Genomic DNA, 24091 nt, shown 5'->3' on the forward strand with positions numbered 1-24091 from the left:
TGTCCTTGGAGACCTTGCACAGCTCCGTGGCATAGTGCTCACATGGGGCGAAGCCACAAACCTCTCGATCATGTCCTGCATAAGCTTGGTGTGCTTGGTCAGGTGCCCATGGTGGTGGCTGTTGCCTCGGCTTGCTCACATTCTTTGTCACCTTGTAGCCCTTGTTGAGGCCCATGTCCATAGGGTTGGAGACCTATGGCTACTGCTTCTCCATGGCTTTCTGGTGGAAGCCAATATTCTCTATTTTGACATTAATGCTAGGGATTTCTTAAGGAAATTCTATCTCTTTTTTCACTCTTGGTACTTCCCCATCCTCTGCCTCAGATCTGTCAGTAATGGCAAATCTAAGATAATGTTTTAAGTTTTGAAATAATGACAAATAGTTTTTCTTTATAGATAGCAAGACATATAGAGAGGAACATGAGATTAGTCTGAAAATGACAGAGAAGAGGCTTTTAGAGTATTCTTAAGAAGAAGAAAAATGAAGTTAAAGTTGGGAGGAGAGAAGATATAAAAAAGTAGATCTGACAACAAATTAAAACAAAGTTGGTAAATGAAAACAAAAACAACTTTGAGAAACAAAAACAAGAAGAAATTTAAATACTATAGTACAGAAAGAGAATTCTACATGTATAAGGTGACAACAGGAAGAGGAACAAAGAATAGAGGATGAGTGGTGAGATTTCATGAATGTGTGCAATAATATCCATGCCAGGAATTATGCTGGAAGCTGTCCCTGTAGTATCTCTAATAGGCATAACAATTTTACTGATGATAGTAGGAAATGCTTCAGAGGTAACTGGTAAAGCAGAGGTTTAGACTTGGATTTCTTTGACTTCGATAGAGAAATGAAACATACTACAAATAATCATGGAATTAGAAAAAATCTATAGCTCATGGGAGACCTAAACAAGGGAGCAATAGCAGTAACTTACATCTTATGTATTAATCTAATTCTGAAGTTAAGTGTAACATAGAATGTACATATTTTCTAATTTATTGTGTTTGTTGCTTACCAAAACGACTAAAAGAGATTAGAAGAATATAAATCAAAATTATTCCAAATACAGAGCCATTTGAAAGTATGTTTCCTTGGGTGCCTGGGTGGCTCAGCTGGTTAAGTATTCTACTCTTGGTTTCAGCTCAGGTAGTCATCTCAAGGTCCTGGCATTGAGCCCTGTGTTGGGCTTTGTGCTCAGCAGGGTGGTGTCCATCTCTGTGTAATTTGATTTAATCATTAATAGCTCAGTTTTGATTCCCTTTGTATCATCTTACATATTTAGAAAGATTTTTCGTGGGGCACCTGGGTGGCTCAGTCAGTTAAGCATCTGCATCTGGCTCAGGTCATGATCCTGGAGCCCCGCATCAGGCTTCTTGCTCTTTAGGGAGTCTGGTGCTTGCTTCAGCAGCACATATACTAAAAAATTGTAGGCAGTCTGCTTCTCCCTCTCCCTCTCCCTCATGTGTGTGTGCGCATGCTCTCTCTTGCTTACTCTCAAATAAAATCTTAAAAAAAAAAAAAAGGTTTTCTTAAGTGGAACTAAAATAGATGTAGGAAAAGAATTCCTCCCTGAAAAGGACTTAATCATTCAAGCATTTATTTAAAAATATATTTATTGAGTTTCTACTTTGTGCCTAGTGTAGGTACAGTAGGACTCATTACCTGCCCAAAGAGAAAAACAATTTAATTAGACTAAGTTATGCCCTGGGGCTCCTTCTGGCCAAATCTGGGACAATGTATATATGAAAATAATTAATTGCCGTAAAGAATTATGAATGGAGCACCTGCCTGGCTCAGTTAGTAGAGCATGTGACTCTTGTTCTCAGAGTCATGGATTTGTGCTCCACATTGGGCGTAGAGTTTACTTAAAAAAAAAAAAAAGAATTATAAATCATTGGGGGAAAGGGAATTAATGAGTCCATACCAGTGATAGATGATAGGTAGGTTGATGGATGGATTGATAGATAAGATGAATGGTTGGATGGATGGATGGATGGATGGATAGATACATAAAGGGAGAAGAGGACCCTTGCTTATAGTATAGAAGGCCAAGTGCCAATTAGTAAATACTAATTGGAAAAAAAATCAGCATTTTACACAAATTATAGGAAAGATATGGATCAGGTTGCTAAATCTAGGGGAAGTTTTGATAAGCAGCATGATTTTTGCATGGTTTTAAAATGTTTACCCACAGATTACTTACTCGTTGCAAAGGAAAAATTAGTAATTATTTTGTATAGTACTGGATAGTACATTGACTGGATGATCAAAATTGCCATCAGTGAGAAGCAGATGGACACCTGTGCCTCTGTGATACTCTTGGTTTTATAGTATTCCAACCATGAATGTATAAGCTGAATCTAATTGTATGGAAACATCAGGCAAACCCAAAATGAAGAACATTATAATGAATTAAAGGAGGGAATATGGGACAACATTCTTTAAAAATGTCATAAAGGTTGTGTAAATATTTCAGATTGAGGAAGGGAAAAGATACATGACAGCTAAATGTAATATCTGGACAGGAAGTTGTACTGAGGGGCAAGAAAATGCTATAAAGGATACTGATAGATCAGTTGATGAAACTGGATTATGAAATGATAGATAAATGTATTAATGTTAAATGTATTGAAATTTATAATTATACTATGTTGTGTAAAACAGTATCTGTATCCTTAGCAAATCTTAACTAAAGTACTTAGGAGTTAAAATGCCAGAATATACATAATTTCCTTTTAAATGTTCTGAAAAATAGGGCAGCCAGGGTGGCTTGGTGGTTTAGCACCGCCTTCAGCCCAGGGCGTGATCCTGGGGACCTGGGATTGAGTCCCACATCGGGCTCCCTGCATGGAGCCTGCTCTTCCCTCTGCCTGTGTATCTGCTTCTCTCTGTGTCTCTCATGAATAAATAAATAAAATCTTTAAAAATAAATAAGTGTTCTGAAAAATATATAATTTTCCTTTTAAATGTTCTGAAAAAATACATTTCGTATGTAGGTGTGCATACATATATGCATAATATGTGTATAAAAATATGTGTGCACTTTATAATAGAGAATAAACAAATGATAAAGGATTTGGGATAAAATTTTAACAATCAACCTGGGTAAGATACATTTGAAGTACTTTATACTATTTTTATTCTTGTAACTTTTGCAAGAGGTTGAATTTATTTCTATATTAAAAGTTAAAGAAAAATAGGCACATCCGAGGCATGATGGCAGCATAAAACAGAAGCACAAAATAATTGACCAAGGACATGAACTTAGAAAACTGAAATGCAAAATGTTTTGCAGCCCTCATAAGTTGGTATGTATTAGCATCTGCTAGGTACCAGATGCTTGACCCAAATATCAGATAATAGTGCAACGAGGAAGTATGCTGTGTTCTAAAACTAGTATAAGACTAAGTTCAGTTTTAGCTGTTCTGGCTTTTCCAATTGAAAATGTGTAGTACAAACTACTCATGCCTTAATGTTTGTGATACATATAATAGTTTCCACCCCTTTTATTAATGTTAGTATATTAAATGTTACTACAACACTAATGGGAATTATTTATGTTCATATGTTACATCTAATACAGGGCCTTTAGAATTAGTCCTTAATCACAGATTGCAGGAGTACATTTTCATTATGTTACTATAGTGAGAATGTTTGCTGTTTGTAGCACAGGATATTTGGATAGGATAGATCTAATCAGTTCATAGCATAACTTTAAAAAATGTGCAAAATGTAAACAATGTGAATAATTTCATAGAAAAACTTAACTGAAAGCTAAATCATCCTTTTAAAATTAATTTTTCTACCACATTACTGAAATTTTTTAACATCATGACTAAATTTTCAGTTTGAAACTCCAGCAATATTTGTATTCTCTTAAAGGCATAAAAAAAATCTCTATACTGGTCTTAATTAAATAGAAAGATCCAGTAATGTTCTAGGATATTATGTTTGAATTTAAAATAAATAAAATATCTGATCAATCATCTGCCTTCTCCACAACGAAAATAGTCACAGATTTGAAAAGCAGAGCAGTAGCAAATAGTGTCTAATACGATTTCTAGTGAATCTGGATATTAGATCTGGATCTTAGAACTCTTAAGTCTGTCATTACTGAATCCAGCTGTGTCTATCTTACTTGGCTTATTCTGTGACCAATTGACTTTTCTTTCTAGCTTTGACTATAAGGAAAATAATTTTAGATCTCAGTTATGGTTGTTAAGTCATATTAATCCATTGCTTTATCAGTATATCATATATAGATGTATACAATTTCTGTGTGGCTGTTTGTCAAATATTTTTCATTTTTGTTAGCTTTATCTTACAATGTTAAGAGTTTTTTCAGGATATGAAAAAAATGAGTTTTTTGGTTTTTGTTTAATTTTCAGCAACCAGTCGGATGTATCACTGTAACAATAGTCTCTATTACCCAATCCCCACACTGCCGTACCCATCTAAGAGACTCATTTTATGTTGAATTGAAATGATCTTGGTAAAAGGACGTGCTATTTGTGTTGGCTTTACCAAAGTCTGTAGAAATATTTCAGCCATCAAAACTAGTGGGAATTGTCATTAAAAATAAAAATAATCCTAGCCTATACTAGATCTACATTAAGTTAAAATGGAAGAAGGCAGTGGAATGGATTGTATCCAGATAAAATTTCAGAAAGTGGCAAAGAATGGCCTGATTTCTGATGAGTTTTATTTGCATTGTGGTAATAAGCTATAGCTTTAGATGTCAAATTAGCAGTACTGCTGAACAAATAACTACATATTGGAAATTTTAAATGCCTAGTTCCTTTTATTTGGAGACTTAACCTGGCTGCTTTGTTGCACTGTTGTTAAGCATTTAAAAATTTTTTGCTTATGTCAGAAGAAATCCTTTCATTGGTGAGCATTTAAATTATAGGTGAGACTTCCTTTTCAAGATTATGCCAATCCTAGAGATTATTGTAATATTATTATTATTGTAATATGTATTGTTCAGTATACAAATAAAAAGTAATATGTTAAATTTATTTTATAATTGTTTCTGTAATTATTGCCATCTTGCCCATGTTATAATATGGTATTTTTTTTATAATATGGTATTAATTTTTTTTAACTTCTTTTTAATGATAGACGAATCCTTAGTACTGTGGAAAAGAGCAGACAGAAATATAAACCAGCTTCTCTCACAGTGGAGTTCGTCCCTTTCTTTTATCGTAAGTATTAATCCTACTTTCTCTTTGATTTTGATGTTATTCTGATTACTTTTTATTTTTTTATTTTTTTGATTACTTTTTATTTTTATATTCATTTTCTGATTCTACTTTATTCAGCTTTGTGTATGTTTGAGATAAAGATTGTAAGAACCTATCACTGGAGTACTTGATTCATATTTTGCTATGATTATTCTTCCTCTAATTTACTGTTCTGAAAATGGTTTTGTTTTGTTTGAGAACAGCCTAATATGTCTGTAGTATAGACCTTCAGAGTTTTTGGTGAAATAAACTTAAGGGGGATATGGGGGCCCAGCTGGTTCATGGCTACTGCCTGGGAGCCTGAGGCCAGGGCCTCTTGCCCAGGGGCTACCCTGCTGGGCTGTGAGCTGGTGGTGGGCTCTGGAATGAGGCTTCCCTTTTGCCAGTTGGGGCTCTGTAGAGCTGAGTGCAGCCTGGGCCCAGGCCATGTTTGGGATAGGGGGCTAATAGGCCCACTTACCTTGCAGGTGAATGGTGTAGGGGTGATGGTGATAGACCCCTTAGAGGAAGAGAGCTTTGCATTTTTGGTCTTTTCGCTTCTGATACAGAATTTGATGGTGTGGTTGGATTTTATTATCATGAATGAAGAGTTCCGGTTATTAAAAATTTTATGGACAAGTACTCCCAGGAGAGTTTATAGACATGGGAGATAATAAACACACCTACATGCCTTTTTGTAACAAATATATTTCTTTGGTAGAAAAAAAGTATATTGGAGAACATTGGCTAGAGCAGATTTCTAGATTTTTTTTTTTTAATTATTTTTTATTAATGAGAGACACACACAGAGAGAGAGAGAGAGAGAGAGAGAGAGGCAGGGACACAGGCAGAGGGAGAAGCAGGCTCCATGCAGGGAGCCCGACCCAGGACTTGATCCCAGGTCCCCAAGATCAGGCCCTGGGCTGAAGGTGGCGCCAAACCGCTGAGCCCCCCTGGACTGCCCAGATTCCTGGATTTAACATGGCAACTTGCACAGCAACTTTGCAACACTGTAAAGATGAAGTAGCTGGTGACATACTCAACACGCTGTTTATGTTTACAGAATTTCTGGCTTTTAAAGAAATATTTCTTGGCAGTAGAGCAGAAAAAGAAGGCTGGAAACTGGTTTAGTGGTGACTTTGTTGTGCAAATCATTTTTAGCAGCTTCCCAGACCTATCTGAGGCCCTGTGGTCCACCTCTGGACAGTGAAGTCTTTCTGCATATGCCAGCCCACTAGACTGGGGGAGGCTAAGGCTAATGTGACAGGAAAATACATCCTGGGAAGAACCACTTGGTTTTGCAGCTGTTCATTAATGTTAATTATTATTGGGTCAAAGAGAAAATTACCTGACCCTCTTGGGACCTGTTTCTCTTGAAACACCTTCTTGTATTTAATAACTCCCCCCTTGTAGTAGATCCCTTTCTCAGGGGCTTTTGAGTCAGGCTCTTTTAGAGCAATCCCAAGGCCAACATTCCACCTGGGGGTCTCTTCCCCAGCATACCTGTCGGTGTGTCAGTGTTTGAAAAACTAACTACTATCACCAATCTTCTTTACCCCAGCAGCGTGTGCATGTCCCAACAGTCATTTTGTACACTCAGGTTTTTATATGCATCAAAGTTTCAATCCTGCACCTCAGTGGTATTTTTGACTGGGAGTATTTATCCAGGATATTAAGTCAGCTGATCATCTTGAAATTTTTAAAACTTCTACTATAGCAGTCTTGGTTGTAGGAATCAACTGAGAGTTGACTGAGTGTCCTTTACCCAAAAGCTACATGTGAACATCAGTTTCTAGTCTTGTATTTACAGTCCTTGTATCACTATCTTGTGCTGATCTTGACGTAGTCCCACTGTTTCTTGAATTCCTTTTAAACATTTTTGAAAAAATATTTTTATAGGGTAATTCTCAGGCTGACCTCTAGTGAGTGTAATTTTCAAACTTCATGATTACCCACTTAAAGTTCAAAGTAATATATGCTGTGTGCTTTTTAGTTGTTAGTACTATTGAAGCAAAAATGCTTTGTGCTTTAGTGTTTCTGTTTTAGTGGACACCAATGAATGTATACTTACCCTGGGGGTAAGTTAAAAGGTATCGTTTTCTTATAGCATATTAAGTGTTGTGTAGGTTTGCCAAAGCCCTTTCTGTATAAATCATTAGGTTTTCTGTTGAGGTAAGGAGTTCCTTTTTCCTGTCAAAAATTTACCAAGATGGTTTCCATGGGTGTAACTAGCTCAGCAGAGTAGGCTATAAAAACAGTTACTGGTTGTCTGTTTGCTTTGATTCAGTACAATGTTTGATAGAACATTACTAGAAAACATGATGTCACATCTCTAGAAAGAAGAAAAAACATACTAGTTGAATTCCCAATGTGTTTTCTTTCTTTCTCTAGCCATATGTGTGTGTGTGTGTGTATATATATGTATATATATATGTATATGTATGTATATATACACACACATATAAAATAAAAATTTTAAATAAAAATTTATATTTGTATTTATTATATTTATTATAATTATTAATAATTTTTAAACCTTTTTAAAGTAAAAAAATCTGTACCAACTTTTCACTTGGCTGTTCTGGTTTAAAGGATAAGGTATAAGTTATGTGTTTTTTGCTGATGTGACACCTATTAAATATTTTTTTGTTGTGACTTAAACTTAAGAGATTTGGCTACTATATATGTGATCTATGTGAATTTTAGTTTTTCTTAAAAAAATGATTTAAGAAGGTTAATATAGAAAATATTGCAGAATATATAAAAGGAGTATCTTGTGTTTCCTACTCACATATGTCAGATCTTAACATTTTGTCGTGTTTGGCTTAGTTCTCTTTTCTTTTTTTTTCCTAAGAATTAAAACAAGACAGAAATAGTCTTTTGTTGAGTGCTTGGTGAAGATGATTGCAGTGCCCACTCTGACCAGCAGTAGTGATATTGGCTTCAGCTAGATAATCAAACCAGTTGATTTCTGGATTCTCTTTTTTGTTTTACATATCTGCCCTTATGATATTATCACACTGTATTGATTATTATGAATTTATGCCAAGTCTTGAAATCATTAAGTCCTCCAACTTTATTCTTCTTCAAAAATTTTTTGGCTCTTCTGGATCCTTTACATTTATTTTTTTAAGATTGTATTTATTTATTCATGAGAGACAGAGAGAGAGAGAGAGAGGCAGAGACACAGGCAGAGGGAGAAGCAGGCTCCATGCAGGGAGCCCAACACGGGACCCGATCATGGGACTCCAGAATCACACCCTGGGTCAAAGGCAGGCGCCAAACTGCTGAGCCACCCAGGGATCCCAAATCCTTTACATTTTTATATACATTTTAGAAGCCATTTTTAAATATTTTTACCAAAATGGTTGCTGGAATATTTATTTGGGATTGTGTTGAATCTAGGAACCATTGTAGAATTCACATCTGAAGAATACTGAAGACTTCCAATGCTTGAATCAGATAATCTCATTATTTGTTACTTCTTCTATCAATATTTTGTAGTTCTCAGAATATAGATTGTGCACATATTTTGATAGTTTATCCCAAAGAAGTTATCACCAGTACTTATAACTGTAAAGTGTTTAAACTGGTAGATTTTTAAATTTTATTTTCATTTTTTGTCTTTGATAATGACATGTCCCTTTTAACCCACAGTAATATTCCTTGCCTTATCTTGGTAATATTTTTGCTTGCTTTGTCAGATACTAATATAGCCACTCCAGCATTCTTATTAGAGTTTACATGGCATATCTTTTTGTATCCTTTCTATGTTTGTGTCTCCTGTGGCTGAGTAGGACCCTGTCATCTTGCAGCTCTGTGTAAAATCTGACAGTTATTCAGTTTAAAGCCTCTTGGTAGGTTTTTGCCTGTCTTGTGGGATTTCACAATACAGTGTAAGGATTGCTACTTTGACTCAAAGTGACCCCTATGAACATTTCTGGAGTGCTTTCTCTGTGTGACTTGTTCCATTTGTTCCAGTACTGCTTTGCAAATTCCAGTTGCCTAGGCCTCCCCAAATGTTTATCTGTCTCCCAACTCAATAAATAGCCATATTCTTTTAGGGTTCCCCTTTTCTTTGGGGTTCTTCAGAACACGTCTGCAATAGGAAGCGGAGATGCTCCTTGAACTTATACTTGTTTCTGTTGAGAGAAGGAAAGGTTCTAGAGTATATAAATTTCTACCTATTTTGTTTAATTTTCTAGTTATGTCTAGCAGGAGGCCATGTAACTACAGTTACTCCAACATAGCTGGAATCATTTAATTTTTTAAGTGTAAATTTCTGATTTCTGTCAATACATTTACTTTAAAGCTGTTTGGTTTTGGTAATGTTTATTATCTATAAAACTGGAAATAATTCTGTTATAATTTGTCTCTGTATGTAATGGCACATGCAAAAAGATATTCATTACTGGGTTATTAGAATATCAAGATAAAGAGGAAAATTCATAAGTTTATCAGAGAACTGGTTAAGTGAATTAAAGTGCATCATTATAGTCATCATAAAATAGAATAAGGAAGATGTATGTGTTAAGATGTAATAATACCCAGTATGTATTATGTTAAAAACAAAAAAAATGATGCAGTAGATATTTATAGCTTTTTTAAATTATTATTTTAAGGTGTGGGGAGCATGGTAGATTGAAGAATAGATTTGAGGGAAACTTCTTTGTCAATTATTTTATGCTATTTTAATTACTCTTTGTTACATGCATGTATTAACCTTTTGAAAACAATAAAATATAATATTAAAAGAAAGGTTACTGTTGGTACCATAACTTTGGAATGTTTGCCCAGGAGTAAACCAGGAAATCTTTTTTTCCAACTCTTCCAATTTTATAATTGAATAATTACAGTCAATTATACTAATAAAAGGCAGTAGTAGTAGTAGTAGCAGCAGCAGCAGCAGCAGCAAAAACAACTTACTTTATGTCAGATTTCGGTTAGCTTCTAGATTGTCACTTAGCTCTGTAAGTTTAGGCAGAAGTATCATTTGTTCATTTATAAATAAGGGCAAAATATCCTCATATGGGTATTATGAGAATTAAATAAGATAACATAAATTATCTAAAATAATACCTGATAGACGGTTTCTCTTTTCCTTTATTATGAAAAAATGCATATCAACTTTGCCTTTTAACAAATTTTAGTCTTTTAATAGTTGTTAATGTTTCAGAGTCAGACATTCCTTAGAGATAAACAATACTGTCAAAGAGAAATCTTACTTGTTTATTTGTGTATTATATTCACAGAGTGTTTTCAGGAAAGTGAACATCTCAAGGAAAGTCTTAAGTGTTGCTTATTGCATCTCTTTGGAGCCATTGTAGCTGGTGGGCAGGTGAGGAAAGTGTTGAAAGTTAATATTTAAAACAATAGTTAATAGTGCAAAGATTTTTCCATGGATTTTTTAATGTATTCTTTGTTCTTTTATAATCTTATGAACCACACATATTTTTCTGAGTTTATGGCTTGTTTAAAATTATTCTTTTATTTGTTAAAACTTCTTTAAAAACCTAAGTAACAATATTAGCTAGTAAAACTTACTTATTTTTAAAGGTGAGCATCTTAAAAGCTGTCTGTGGTAAACTTTTGAGTATAACTACTAGTTGAAAACAGTATTATAGTTCAGAAAGAACATCCTATATGTTTTCTTTAAGCACACTGATCTTTAAGTTTAGATCAGAAGTTTCAAACACTTTGTATCATATTATATGGTTGGTAGTCTGTAAAGCCCCTTGTAGAATATTTCAAATGCATAAAATAAAATACATAAGATTGCAAAGAAAACTAGTTATGCTGAAATGCAGTTTCAGCATGTAACATAGTAGTATGTGCTTATACTAAATAGATGTAAAAGCAAGTCTAGTAATAAATACAATTTCAAGAAAAAAAAAAGACAAACATGTTTCAAGACGTTGCAACAACTGTAAAAAATGAAAATATGTAGGATTTCTTTTGGTAACAAGTTACAGATATGGTTAATAATACTACTTGGGTTTCCTAGTGGGCTATCTTGCCTTTTCTTCTTCACTTTCGTAGAAGAGTCTGTTTTTTTGTAAGGGGGTTAGTGACCAGAATCTTATTTTTTAGTTTGTTTCTTTGTCACCTTACTTTATTAGCTGATTTCCTTCTTTTACATCAGTACCTACCCATTTCCATCAGTTTTCTACTACTAAAAATAAAAATAAGTACACATGAATAAAATTGGAAATGACTAGTGGAAAAGCTGGCTAGATCCATTACCATTTTGGACACTGAGAGACTTATTCTTGTTAGTGCCCAGGGGTAATCAAGCCCTGAAAGACCTCCAATAATTAAAGATCACTAGAAGTCAAGTAGCTCCTAGAGGGCCAATTTATTATTTTATGTACTGAAAGTACTCAAAATCCTTACAATCAGGGTATAGCTGTAGTTAGAGCTATTTTGAGGTCAGAAGGTTATTTATTGAATATAGAGTAAGTACAAGGATATTTAGATGAATTGAATATCTACAGGTGTAAGAATGGCCTGTCATAAACAACAGAAAAATTGAAGTCTTATGACTGGTCTTCCTTCTCCAAGCATCATGCTTGGGCTTCCTATTAGCATATTTGTTCTGTTTTGTATTATGTTAAAAGGATAGGCTTTGGAGCCAGACTGACATAGGTTTGAATCCCATGTCCATCTCTAACTAATTGTGTGACCTAAGATAAACTATTTACATGTGTTTTAGTTTCTTTATTTATAATACGGAAACAGTAACACTTTTAAGATAGTCAAAAGGACCAAATGACACATAATATATGTGAAGTTCTTATAAGAACTAAGTAAATCGCAGGTCTAGACAGATTTGTGATTCCCATAATTAGCAGGAAGTACTAAAATTATAACAGCTTAAGTTAGAAGTTAACTCTTTCTCATTAAAAAAAATGGCAGCAAGCAGGCCAGAGTTAATCTGGTGCCTCTAGGATCTTCAGGGATCCAGGTTCCTTCTGAATGTCAGTTTGTTATTTTCTTTTGATACATACAAGATTAGCTTCTAGAATTCTGGCCATTTGCATTTGCACTTTGGGCACAAAAATGGAAGGGGAGATGAGAGAGACAAATGTCACATGCCATGTATCTTTAAAAAGGTACTGAAAAGCTGACAATCTTTTTTTCTCTCTCTCTCTTTTTTTTTTTATCTCACTTGCCAAATTCCATGAAATAACTGCAAATTTAAAAATAAAAAAATTGATAAAACTTGCTTCCTCAGCCTCCTTGGCAGTAAGGGAGATTAGGAAATGTAATCCTTATTCCTGGTAGCCACATGTCCAGCAGAACATCAGGGTTCCTTTTAATAAGGAGTTGGAGGAAAATGGATGTTGGGTGTTCTATAAGCAGTTTCTTCCATTGTAGCACTTATTATCAATATTATTTATTATATTGCTAATAACAAGCTCTAATGGTCTAAGTGCTGTTACTTTCAGATGATTTTACATAACTATGTTTGGATTCATTATATATCAATTTAACAGTCTTAAGCATATGTTATTTCCAAGTTTAATGGATCACCTTGAATAGCTACCATACTTAGAATTCAGAAATAATGTTTGTAGAATCAGTCTCAAGCTGGTCCTCTTATATATCTGTATCATTTAGGATGGATTTGCTATAACCAACAGAAAACCCTAGAGAAGTGTAACCAAATTGAGGATTTTTTTTCCTTTTTTTAAAATTTAAATTCAATTTGCCAACATATAGTTATAACACCCAGTACTCATCCCATCAAGTGTCCTCCTAGAGCCCATCACCCAGTCACTGCATTGCCCTATCCACCTCCCCTTCCACAGAGGGTTTTTTTTTTTTTAAGATTTTTATTTATTCATTAGAGCACACAGAGAGAGAGAGAGGCAGAGACACAGGCAGAGGGAGAAGCAGGCTCCACATAAGGAGCGCGACATGGGACTTGATCTCCGGACTCCAGGATCACACCCTGGGCCGAAGGCAAGCACTAAACTGCTGAGCCACCCAGGTGTCCCTTCACAGAGGATTTTGTTTTGTTTTTATGCTTGCATAAGAAATCCATATGTAGGCACTTCTGGGCTGGTACAGCAGCTCCATGGTATAATCAAGGACTAAGTCCTTCTCGTTCTGCTCTCTTTAGCCTACTACTTTAATTCTCAGTTTTGTTTCTTCATGATTTAAAGGTGGCTCCTGCATTCCAGACAGGAAAAAGGTGAAAAGGGCAAGAGCAAAGGGTCCTTCTGTTCTTATTTGCAAAGTTATATTTTCTTCATACTCTACCAGCATATATTCTTGACCAAGGGAGGGTTATAAATAAATTTTCTATGTGGGCAGATTGCTATCTGAATAAAAAACAGAAATTTTGTAATCTAGAAGGAAATGAAGACTTAATATTCATAAAACACTAGCAGTATCTATCAAAGTATGTGCTTAAAATTTTTTAATATGTTGATTTATTAAGTCTTCAGATTTATTAAGCTTTATTTTTGCAAACATACAGAACTTCAGTTAGATTGGGGTTTCATTTTTATTATCTCTCATGTTTCAGAGGAATGCTTTGCAAGCAATATCTCCAGCCACCATGGAAGTTCTTATGAGAGTTCTGGCAGATTGTGATTCCTGGGAGGATGGAAATCCTGAAGAAGTGGGTAGGAAGGTAGAACTTACTCTAAAGTGCCTTACAGAAGTGGTTCATATCCTTCTCACTAGCAGCTCTGACCAGCGTCAAGTGGAAACCAGCACTATTTTGGAGAACTATTTTAAGTTGCTAAATTCAGATCCTTCAGCTTTACCTAATCAAAGGAGGTCCAGACAGTGGGAAAGCCGGTTCATAACTCTACAGATCAAAATGTTGAGTAAGTATTACATAAAGTTTATTATATACCAATTTCTCCGAGTCTGTATTTTTTTAGACTTATTTGAAATTCAAGACTATCGTATAGGAAGTGTTGATTGTTTAATTCACCTATTGTGTTACTTTAGATTTTGATTTCAAAATAATATGGAATTGATTGATTTGTTTACAGCACCTTTGCTTTGAGCCTCTTTTGTTTTTTGAAAGTGTAATCCACTAAAAGCATCAATGTTAAAAAGAAAGTCAGCAGGGGCGCCTGGATGGTTCAGTGGTTGAGCATCTGGCTTTGGCTCAGATCATGATGCTGGGGTCTGGGGATCCAGTCCCACATCAGGTTTCCTCTGGGAAGCCTGCTTCTCCCTCTGCCTATGTCTCTGCCTCTCTATCTGGGTGTCTCAATAATAAATAAATAAAATCTTAAAAAAAAAAGCTGTTTTTAAATTCTAGGAAAAGTAATTTTTAGCAGGTGCTATTTGCATTGTCTAATAACCTATGGTAAAGAATCACATATGATCAATTTTATATGTGCTTTTATAAATCTATGTAGATGTCACTTTAACATCTGTCCTTTTTCTAGAGGGCCTCTGTTTTATTTTGTTTCCTCAGAGCCTCTGTGTATGTGTGTCTTGTTTCTTTTGCCCTGTCTTTGTGTTTGTTGGTGTCATTCTTTGCTTATATATCTTTGTTTTTTTTCTGTAATCTCTTTCATCAGTATATGTGATTTCTTATTGTATTCCCATTAGATTGATAGATACAAGTATTTTTAATTGAGAGTTTCTTTTTTAAAGAAATAAAATATTTTCAGGGCACGTGGGTGGCTCAGTTGGTTAAATGTCTACTCAGTTCTGGTCATGATCCTGGGGTCCTGGGATCGAACCTTGCATTGGATTCTCTGCTTAGTGAGAAGTCTTCTTCTGTGCCACATTCCCACTCATACTCTCTTGCTCTATCTCAAATCAATAAAATCTTTAAAAAAATTAAAAAATATTTTCATTACAGCTGTACTAGGAAATTTGGATAAATAAAGAGTTTCTTGTATTCTAGCACCCAGACATAACCAACATTAATGGTTTATTGTGCAGCTCTTAGAGACTTAAAAACATGCTTGTGTGAGAGTGTGTGTGGTGTCTAATTTAAAAATATTAGACACCAAAATCCTGGTGAGACTTGATCCCTTACAATGCATAACAAAAGACTTTCTTTCTGTAGGAAAAGAAGATTCATTTTATTTAGTTTCTGTTCTTCTATAAGACATGTTGTGTTTTGTAATTGTTACAAATTGTAAGTTTATAAAGTTTGAGTCTATATTGAGTAGACTTATTTGTTAAAAACTATTGTATTATGCCAATTATCCCTTGATTTCTGAATGAGGATATATGTTCAGTAGGAAATAAGAGCAAACCATCATTATAAATGGATTGGTTCCCTAAATTTCATTTTCTTAATGGCAATATGCTAATTTTATACTGTATAAGTGAGACTTGCCAAACATAAGCAGGTGTTGGTTATTAATAGCAAGTTGGGAACCACAGTTAGTTATACTTGAACACTATTATAAAGGAAGAACAACTATGTAAATCTCTGGGAAATATATATGACTTACATATAAAAACAAGTCTTTTTTTAAAAGATTTTGTTTTATTATTTATTTGACATAGAGAGCAAGAGAGCGAGCATAAGCAGGGGGAGCAGCAGAGGGAAAGGGAGAAGCAGGCTCCCCAGTGAGCAGGTAGTCTGATGTGGGCTCAATCATGATCTGAGCCAAAGGCAGATGCCTAACTGACTGAGCCATCCAGACATCCCCAAAACTTAAATATTTTTAATAATAAGTTATATTATTAATAAAATATTTTTATGAATATTTTGATAAATTATAGAAATAAGTTTTCTTAACAAGTAATAAGTACAGTTTTGTTTTCTACTCTCCATCCCTATTTCTTTCTAATTCATTTTACATCTGTTTGTCAGCTGAAAAGCCAAAACTAAAAATATGGCCAAAGTAAATGTTTCTCTGATTCCAAATTTTCCACTTTATATAAATGGATGATTTTGTTTTTATTTTCTTAGATACCATCACAGCCATGTTAGACTGCACCGATAGGCCTGTTCTTCAGGCCATTTTCCTTAACAGTAATTGCTTTGAACATCTCATAAGACTGCTACAGAATTGCAAGGTATTTTTCTATTATTATTCTCTTTGACTTTAAAAAGCTATTGTTTTGTTTATGCTTTGATTCAAATTTAAACTGTACTAATTTTCTTTTTTGTTGTGGTAAAACACACATAAGATTTACCATCTTAACCATTTTTAAGGGTATATAAGTCAGTGATATTAAATACATTCACATTGTTTTGCAACTTCACCACCATCCATTCTCCATATGTCTTTATGTCTTATAGAACTGAAACTCTATACCCATTAAACAATTCCACATTATCCCCTCTCCCTAACCTCTTGGGCAACCACCATTCTACTTTCTGTCTCTATGATTTTTGATTACTCTAAGTACCTCATGTAAGTAGAATCATACAGTGTTTGTCTTTTTGTGACTGGCTTATTCCACTTAGCATAATGTCCTCAAGATTCATCCATGTTGTTGCATATTGCAGAATTTTCTTTCTTTTTTTTAGGCTGGATAATATTCCATTGTGTATACATACCACATTTTGTTGATCCATTCATGTGTTGATGGACTCTTGTATTGATCCCTCCTTTTGGCTATCATGGGTAATGCTGCTATGAACATGAATATACCCATATCTCTTAGAGTTCCTGCTTTCAGTTCTTTTGGTTATATTCTAGAAATGAGATTGCTGAATCATATTGTAATTAAATTCTAAAAATTTTGAGGAACCAACTTACTGTTTTCCACAGTGGCTGTACCATTTTATATTCCCACCCATAATGCACAAGACTTCCAATGTCTTCACATTATCCATGATAGCTATTTTCTTCTTTTTGATAATTGCTATTCTAATGGGTGTGAAATAGTATCTCATTATGATTTTGATTTGCCCTTAATGATTAGTAATACTAATGTACATCTTTTCATTTGCTTATTGGCTATCTGTATGTGTTTTTTTGAGAAATGTCTATGCAGGTTCTTGTGCATTTTTTTTCTTGTGCATTTTTTAAGTGGGTTGTTTTTTGTTGAGTTTTAAAGTTTTGTGCGTTGTTAAAATTTGGTGTGAGCATTTAACGCATATAATTGTGTGCTTTTGTTTTCATGTAAGATAATGTAGTTTGCATTTTCCTGTGTTATGACTTTAATATCTATATAATATTAAGTGGATGTACCATAATTTACTTAACTTTTCCCTATGGCAGATACTCCATTTATTTCCAACATTTTTGCTATTACATAACTCCCTCAAGTTCATAGACTAGAATTCTATTTCTGATAGAATTTCTGGGTCAGATGGCATAATATGCTTTTTCAAAATTAGGGGACGTTATATAAAAACAATTTGTAAGTAATTGGGGAATGGAGAAAAGTAGAAAAATAGAAATACCATTAGTGTTCTTGATACATAATGCCAATTTGATAATATTTTTCTTTCTTACTAGTTTATAGTTGTAACAGATTTGTGAGTACATAATAACTAATATCTGATTATTTTTTCACAAATTTCAAGATGGTATCAGAAATATTTTAGAGAGGTTCTTGAAAAGCCTTTGAAGGGCAGCCCCGGTGGCGCAGTGGTTTAGCACCGCCTGCAGCCCGGGGTGTGATCCTGGAGACTGGGGATCGAGTCTCACATCGGGCTCCCTGCATGGAGCCTGCTTCTCCCTCTGCCTATGTCTCTGCCTCTCTCTGTCTGTCTCTCTCTCTCTCTCTCTGAATAAATAAATAAATCTTTAAAAAAAAAAAAAGAAAAGCCTTTGAAAATGTTAACTACTTCAAAGAGCTTTTACTTTTTCTATTTGAGATATTCCTTTCATGGACTCCTTGCTGAAAAATACTAGGGTTTCATTCTGATATTGTAAGACTATCTCAAAATGAATTTCTTGAATTTTTCAAGAAAATTCTCTCTTTAGGAGAGATATCCCTGAAAGCATTTATGTTACTATGTTGCTTCTTAAAGTGAAATAGTAAGGAAATAGCATAAAAAAAATAAGGAATATATTGATGAAGTAAATAGTGATGAATATTTACAGTCAGTGAGTGTACCAAACTTCACTAGAGAGTGAAGATGCCTCCCCCCCACCTTTTAAACATTATTCTTAGGAAGGAAATCATAGGGAAATGAAAGCAGCATAAGAGAACTGTTTATAAAGCCTTTTGTTAGTTAAAAAAAAAAAAGCAACGTGGCATTATCATTTACAAGGCAACTTCAGTAATAAAGACAAAATCTCATATGTAGAGAACCTGCCAGTCACACATTATAGAAGGGTAAATCATTAGGATAAAGTGTAGTTCCTACTAAAATTTATTAGTGTTTTTCTTCAATATATGAAACTCAGATATAAAAAATATATCATGGTCAGTAATATCTTTTGAAAATTACAAAGCTTTTTGCTGTAGCAGTCATGATGTTGAGCTACTGTTTGCTCTTTCTACTGTGGTGTAGGCTAAAGTTTCTTATGATTTAGATCTTGCTGACAATCCTAGCATTTTAAAATTTAATTATTTGATAGCACTTATCACATTTTGTTTTGAGACAGAAAATACCATTTCAGAGAAGAAAGTCAGGCTTTGGGACCTCTGCCTTCTCTCCTGGAGGTGGTTGTCTTCTAGGCAAGATGTTCTACTCAGAATCACTATTAACTCATCAGTAAACATTATAAAGTCTTAACAACATGGAGGAACCTTTGAAATAAACTGTCCAACTTGTTTATTATACAAATGAAGAAATATGTCCTAAGAGATTAAATGATTAGCTCAAGATTAATACTGTTCTCTGATAGAGGCAGGATTTCTTACCCAGGTATTCTGACCCTGAGTTCACTGGTCATATGTAGTTTTGTTGTCCTGATACTTAAGGTCAATAGAGTCCATAGAAAACGTTTTCTGTGCATTAAATATACTGATAAATCAATTTGATAGGGATGGGTTAATATGATTCTTAAATATATAAAAATGTTTAGAATCTTTTGAAAACTTAAGTTCTAAAATGTATTACAGGATGTTACAGATGACTATGATTGACTCCTGTTTAAATTATTTTGTTAGTAAGACAGAATCAAGACAGCAGTTGTTTAAATATTCAGACCCAGAGGAAACATTGTCAACTAAGCTTAAACAAATATTTTATGAATTTCATGGAGAACTTTAGGCTGACTGCCTGTAGTTTCAGTGCTTTCTTTTTGTATGAGATTAACCAGCCAGTTTATGCATTAATTTCCTAACATATCTGTGCAAAGACTTTCAGGTTATCAAAATGAGTTCCATCTACCATGAAGTACTTAAAATATAATTCAGTGGAATCATACATTTAACTTTTCTGATAACTGTGATGAACCTTAAACATTTGAGAGTTGTTTTGTTTCACCATATTACAGTTTGGAAGGGGGATATGCTTTGAATTAATGTAAAAATTATTTTTAAAAGCTGTCCAAGGACATTGGGATTAATGAGAAGAAATTAATGAGAAGAAAATAGCAAATTTCTAGTAGCAAAGAGAAGGGTTCAAAACTATTACATTTACCTTAGCACTCTGCTTGGAGTTTTAATCAGTTTCTAATTTAAATATAGATGTGTAGTATATTATAAATATGTAAGTTCTATTTGAGGACTTAACTCATAAGATTCTGGGAAGTTACTGATACTGTGGTCTTGTTCACATTCCTTAATTTGTTTTCTTCACTTTCTTACTTTTCTTCTCCACATTTACCCTCTGAAAATTAACTGCAGCAAAAATTTCTCAACAAGGCAGTCTTAGTAGGAATGAGAATTTATGAAAGGAGCAACTAAGGGATACTTTGTGGAAAAGAATGTTGGGAGTGGATATACAGAACAGCATGGTTGAAAGGTTGATTTTGGGAGTTGTACCTGCCTGGATTCATGCACATTGCCTTATTTGAATAAGTTTCTTCTCATTTAAAACATGAAAGTAGATTTTTTTTTTAAATTCTAGAGCAATAATCAACATAGATTTTGGAGGAAAGAAGGAAGTATGAAAATAAATTTTCATAATTTTTTATAAAACATGTTTGTATATATAAATATCAAAAAATTTTAAAACTGTGGCAAAATACTCATAACAATATTTGCATATATATATATTTTAAAAATTTTTATTTATTTATGATAGTCACACACAGAGAGAGAGAGAGAGAGAGAGGCAGAGACACAGGCAGAGGGAGAAGCAGGCTCCATGCACTGGGAGCCCGACGTGGGATTTGATTCCGGGTCTCCAGGATCGCGCCCTGGGCCAAAGGCAGGCGCCAAACCGCTGCGCCACCCAGGGAACCCTTGCGTATATATTTTTAATGAGGATATATTTTTACAAAACTGGAATACCAGTGAATATTTTTGTATTCTACTTTTAAATGTATTATATTGTGACTCCCATATACCATCATACATTTTTCAAAACATTGTTTTTAATGACTGCAAATATTTCAACCCAGAAGTTCACAGAAGTATGGGGTCCCCAAGATCATTTTAGGGAATCTGCAAAATCTAATCTTAACACATCAGTTTGAGACTAGATTTTTCATAAACTTGAATCAGAACAACATTGTAAGTCTGAATGCAAAGTAGATATTAGAGTTCATCTGTCTTCTATCAAGTCAGATGTTTAAAGAGATTGCAAAAATGTAAAAGCACTGCCATTCTCACTAACATGTATTTGAAAACTCTAGGTTTTCATAAAAATGTGTTTTTATACCATCATATAATAGGTTTATTATTTTTGAGTGAATAAACATTTTTTAAATGTCTTGATTTCAATTTCTCATATGGTAAATATTGGGAAATGTAAACCCTATAAACAAAAGTTCTTTGGGATTCTTAGTAAATTTTAAGACTGCTAAGTGGTCGTGAGGCCAGAAAGTTTAAGGACTTCCCTCCCCTTAAGCCTCTGGATGAACCATAATTTATTTCACTATCCTACTGTTTAAGGATATTTGGGTGGTTTCTTTATGCTATTGTAAATAAAGTCAAAGTGAGCATCTCAGTTCTAAAATCTTGGTGTGAGTTTCTGATCATTTTTTTTAGAGTAGATGTCTATAAATACAATACTAACAAAGTAATTTTAAGATTCTTGATATGGATTGCTTTCTGGAAAGATTTAGTCATTTTTTTCTTTCTTAATGTTTTTAGCATTCCTGTGTCCCTGCTCCAGATAATATGGAATATTAGTATTTAAAAAATTTTGCTGTTAATAATAGCTTTCATTTTTTAAACCCTTGTTATGTGCCACTGTTAATAACCTATTTTAGATTATCTCATTTAATCTGCATCCCTGTTTCATGAGTTATTCTTTTCCCTTTTGAGAAAATAAGCTCAGAGAAGTAGTTTTTCTTAAAACCAGACAGCTAATAATTATCAAAATCAGTATTCAAATCCAGGTTTCTGATTCCAAAGCCTGTTTTGTGTGCACTTATCTATATTTAGGTTAAGCTTTGTTTATGCTGTGTATATCATGTTATACCTTATCTTTATTTTATATTGCTTTATTTCAGTATATTACTAGACTTTTATTTTGTATTTCCTGAAATGAGAGAACTTCCTAAGAGAACTTCCTTCTTAGGATGCTCTTGATAAATTCCTTTATAAATCTAACTTTCTTCCCCTTTTCACTTTCATTTGCATTATCTTTCTTTTTATCCAAAATGAGCTTGAGATCTATTGGGATGCTAGTTTTATATGCTTAAGCCAAAATACTTGGTTCTGTTCACAATCCCCATGTATGTCAGAGATAATCCTAATCCCCCTTGATGTAGAAACTAATATAATTTATGCTCAACTCTTAATAATTTTGGAAAATACATACATTCTTTGTCAAAGCACATTAGCACATTTGAGACTCTGAGAAATATTTTCCGAAAGAACTATTTTTAAAGTTAAATAGCATTTTACAAACCTACTTGACTACAGAATCCTTACTGTACATTATTTACCATAGTATCTTTAATCTATCTTAATAGCAAATTTCCTTCTTTTTTGTGAGACATTTTCTGCTGATTCTTTAAAGAATTTAGGAATATTAAGTAACCTACTTATTGCAGTTATTTCTTATTTTAGTAGCTTCAAGTTCCAAGAGAGAAATAACTAACAATTATATGGCATATGAACTAATATTTGTAATCCAAAAAGTGAATAGTTGATTTTCTGTTTAAAAGTAGTGTACTTCACAGGTGGATTCTTGAATTTATTTTCAAGAGACATGGAAATCCATTTAGACTTCATTTCTGCTTACCGGTAACTATTTAATGTTCTTTCTCCATTATTCTTGTCTCTGTTTTTAACAGCTATTTTTAAATGCTAACAATAAGGTGGCAGACAAGAACGAGAAAGACCTTGCCAACAAATTACTGACAGAAATGAATGAGGACCAGGTATCTACAAAGCCTGCATCTTGTTTCAGCTGAAGTCAAAATCAGTCAATGGGAACAGCTATTCCTGTACTTTTCTTCTTATGTCTTAAAATACACAAACACTATCTAATTCTAATCTTCATGAATTATTTTTGAATATTGTTAAAAAATTAAAAATAAAAATTTTTTCATCTTAAACATTGAAATCCTGGTGGTTGATATAAATAGTCAACAGTATTCCAACTGTATATGTGTATATCCTGTTCAGTTTAAGGAGACACAAAGTACAGGAATGGGATCCCAGTATCAATGCTGTCTACATGGTGGTGACTTCATATTTTGGGAGCTTCTTTTTCTAAGCATTGTGGTGTATTGGGACCTTAGGCTTTGTTTGTGAATATGTCTGGTCAGTTTTTTTTTTTTTTTCTGGTCAGTTTTAATATCTTGATTCTTTGCTTCTTGATGATAAGTAATGATTACAATTCAATGGACAACCCGAATCCTGGAGGAAGGGAAGAAGATGCTGAACTCTTTGAGTCTTACTTTAGCATAAAACTTAACCGTTTTCTATAAAGTCACTTTTATATGGATATAAAGCAGAAATAAGTAATTTTTGTTGCTTTTCAGTATTAGGTAATTTAGTTTTGAAAAAACTACTTATTAAAAGTGCTATGGTATTTTTTCTTTCCCAAAATGTTTAGAGAGCTTACATGATATCTTTTGTTTATGTTCTCTTAATACCCAGGTTTATAAATAGAACTGTGGTATAAAGAGACTTGAAAATCTATTGTTTTCTGTTATGGATGTAAAATATCAACTATAGAGTACCATTTTAGATTTCTCTATAAATGTTAGTTCCTCTTAAGACCTTCTTATATAGGTTAACAAAATAGTTACAATGATATTCTTAGGGGTTTATGTTAGTATTTCTAATTATGTTAGCTTTCCTAGTTATGTGATGCCTAGCCATCTTGGACAAAGTGTAGGAAGGAAAGATCTTATTCATATGAAATCCTTTATGCAGAATGATTAATGGATATTATAATGTGTTTATTACATATATGCTATGTATATGTAATAATGTTTAATAAATAACATTAACAGAAATCAAGATACTGGCTTAAAAGTGATAGATCTTAGTTTAAAATGACAGAGACCAAATCAGTCCCCTTTTACTCAGGTCATTTTTAGTGGGAGGGAGAAAGGAAAGTCCCATTTGTGGAGTGAGTAGCTTTAAGTCATAGTAATATATTCCCAAAAGCAGATTTTTGGGACTGTGAGTTTTTGCAACATTTCTACTTCTGCTATGCTTTCATGGTTGATTAAGCCTGATTATATAACAATCATGTTCAGTTTTTTTAATGTTGTTAATGTTATATTTTGTTTTCACTTTTTTCCTCTAAATGTACTGCCCTAAAATTTAATACATCTCTTTATGATGAAGCTTAAACAGAAATAGACAAAATGAAGCTGAAGTTGTTTTGTTTTTTTTTTCCAGCTTTTGGCATTAAAGGTTACCTCTCAGAAACGTGATAATGCTTATA

At 33.6% G+C, this 24091-nt stretch overlaps 1 protein-coding gene across 9 annotated transcripts in view; it reads left to right on the forward strand.

The window, feature by feature from the left end:
- Nucleotides 1–24091, forward strand: part of NBEAL1 (neurobeachin like 1) — a 178045-nt gene that overhangs the window by 40363 nt on the left and 113591 nt on the right. For 7 of the 9 annotated variants that reach the window (XR_005385234.1, XM_038585400.1, XM_038585404.1 and 4 more), the window contains exons 7-11: nucleotides 5123–5205; nucleotides 10476–10561; nucleotides 13757–14063; nucleotides 16130–16236; nucleotides 22482–22568. Coding sequence is in view for 8 of the 9 variants with exons in the window: in XM_038585400.1 (XP_038441328.1) it covers nucleotides 5123–5205; nucleotides 10476–10561; nucleotides 13757–14063; nucleotides 16130–16236; nucleotides 22482–22568 (670 nt within the window). In the remaining variant the exon portion in view is untranslated. The remainder of the gene's footprint in view (nucleotides 1–5122; nucleotides 5206–10475; nucleotides 10562–13756; nucleotides 14064–16129; nucleotides 16237–22481; nucleotides 22569–24091) is intronic. The other 2 variants (XM_038585406.1, XM_038585405.1) reach the window with 1 other exon arrangement.

Source organism: Canis lupus, chromosome 37 (assembly GCF_011100685.1).
Source record: "Canis lupus familiaris isolate Mischka breed German Shepherd chromosome 37, alternate assembly UU_Cfam_GSD_1.0, whole genome shotgun sequence".
Lineage (NCBI taxonomy): Eukaryota > Metazoa > Chordata > Mammalia > Carnivora > Canidae > Canis > Canis lupus.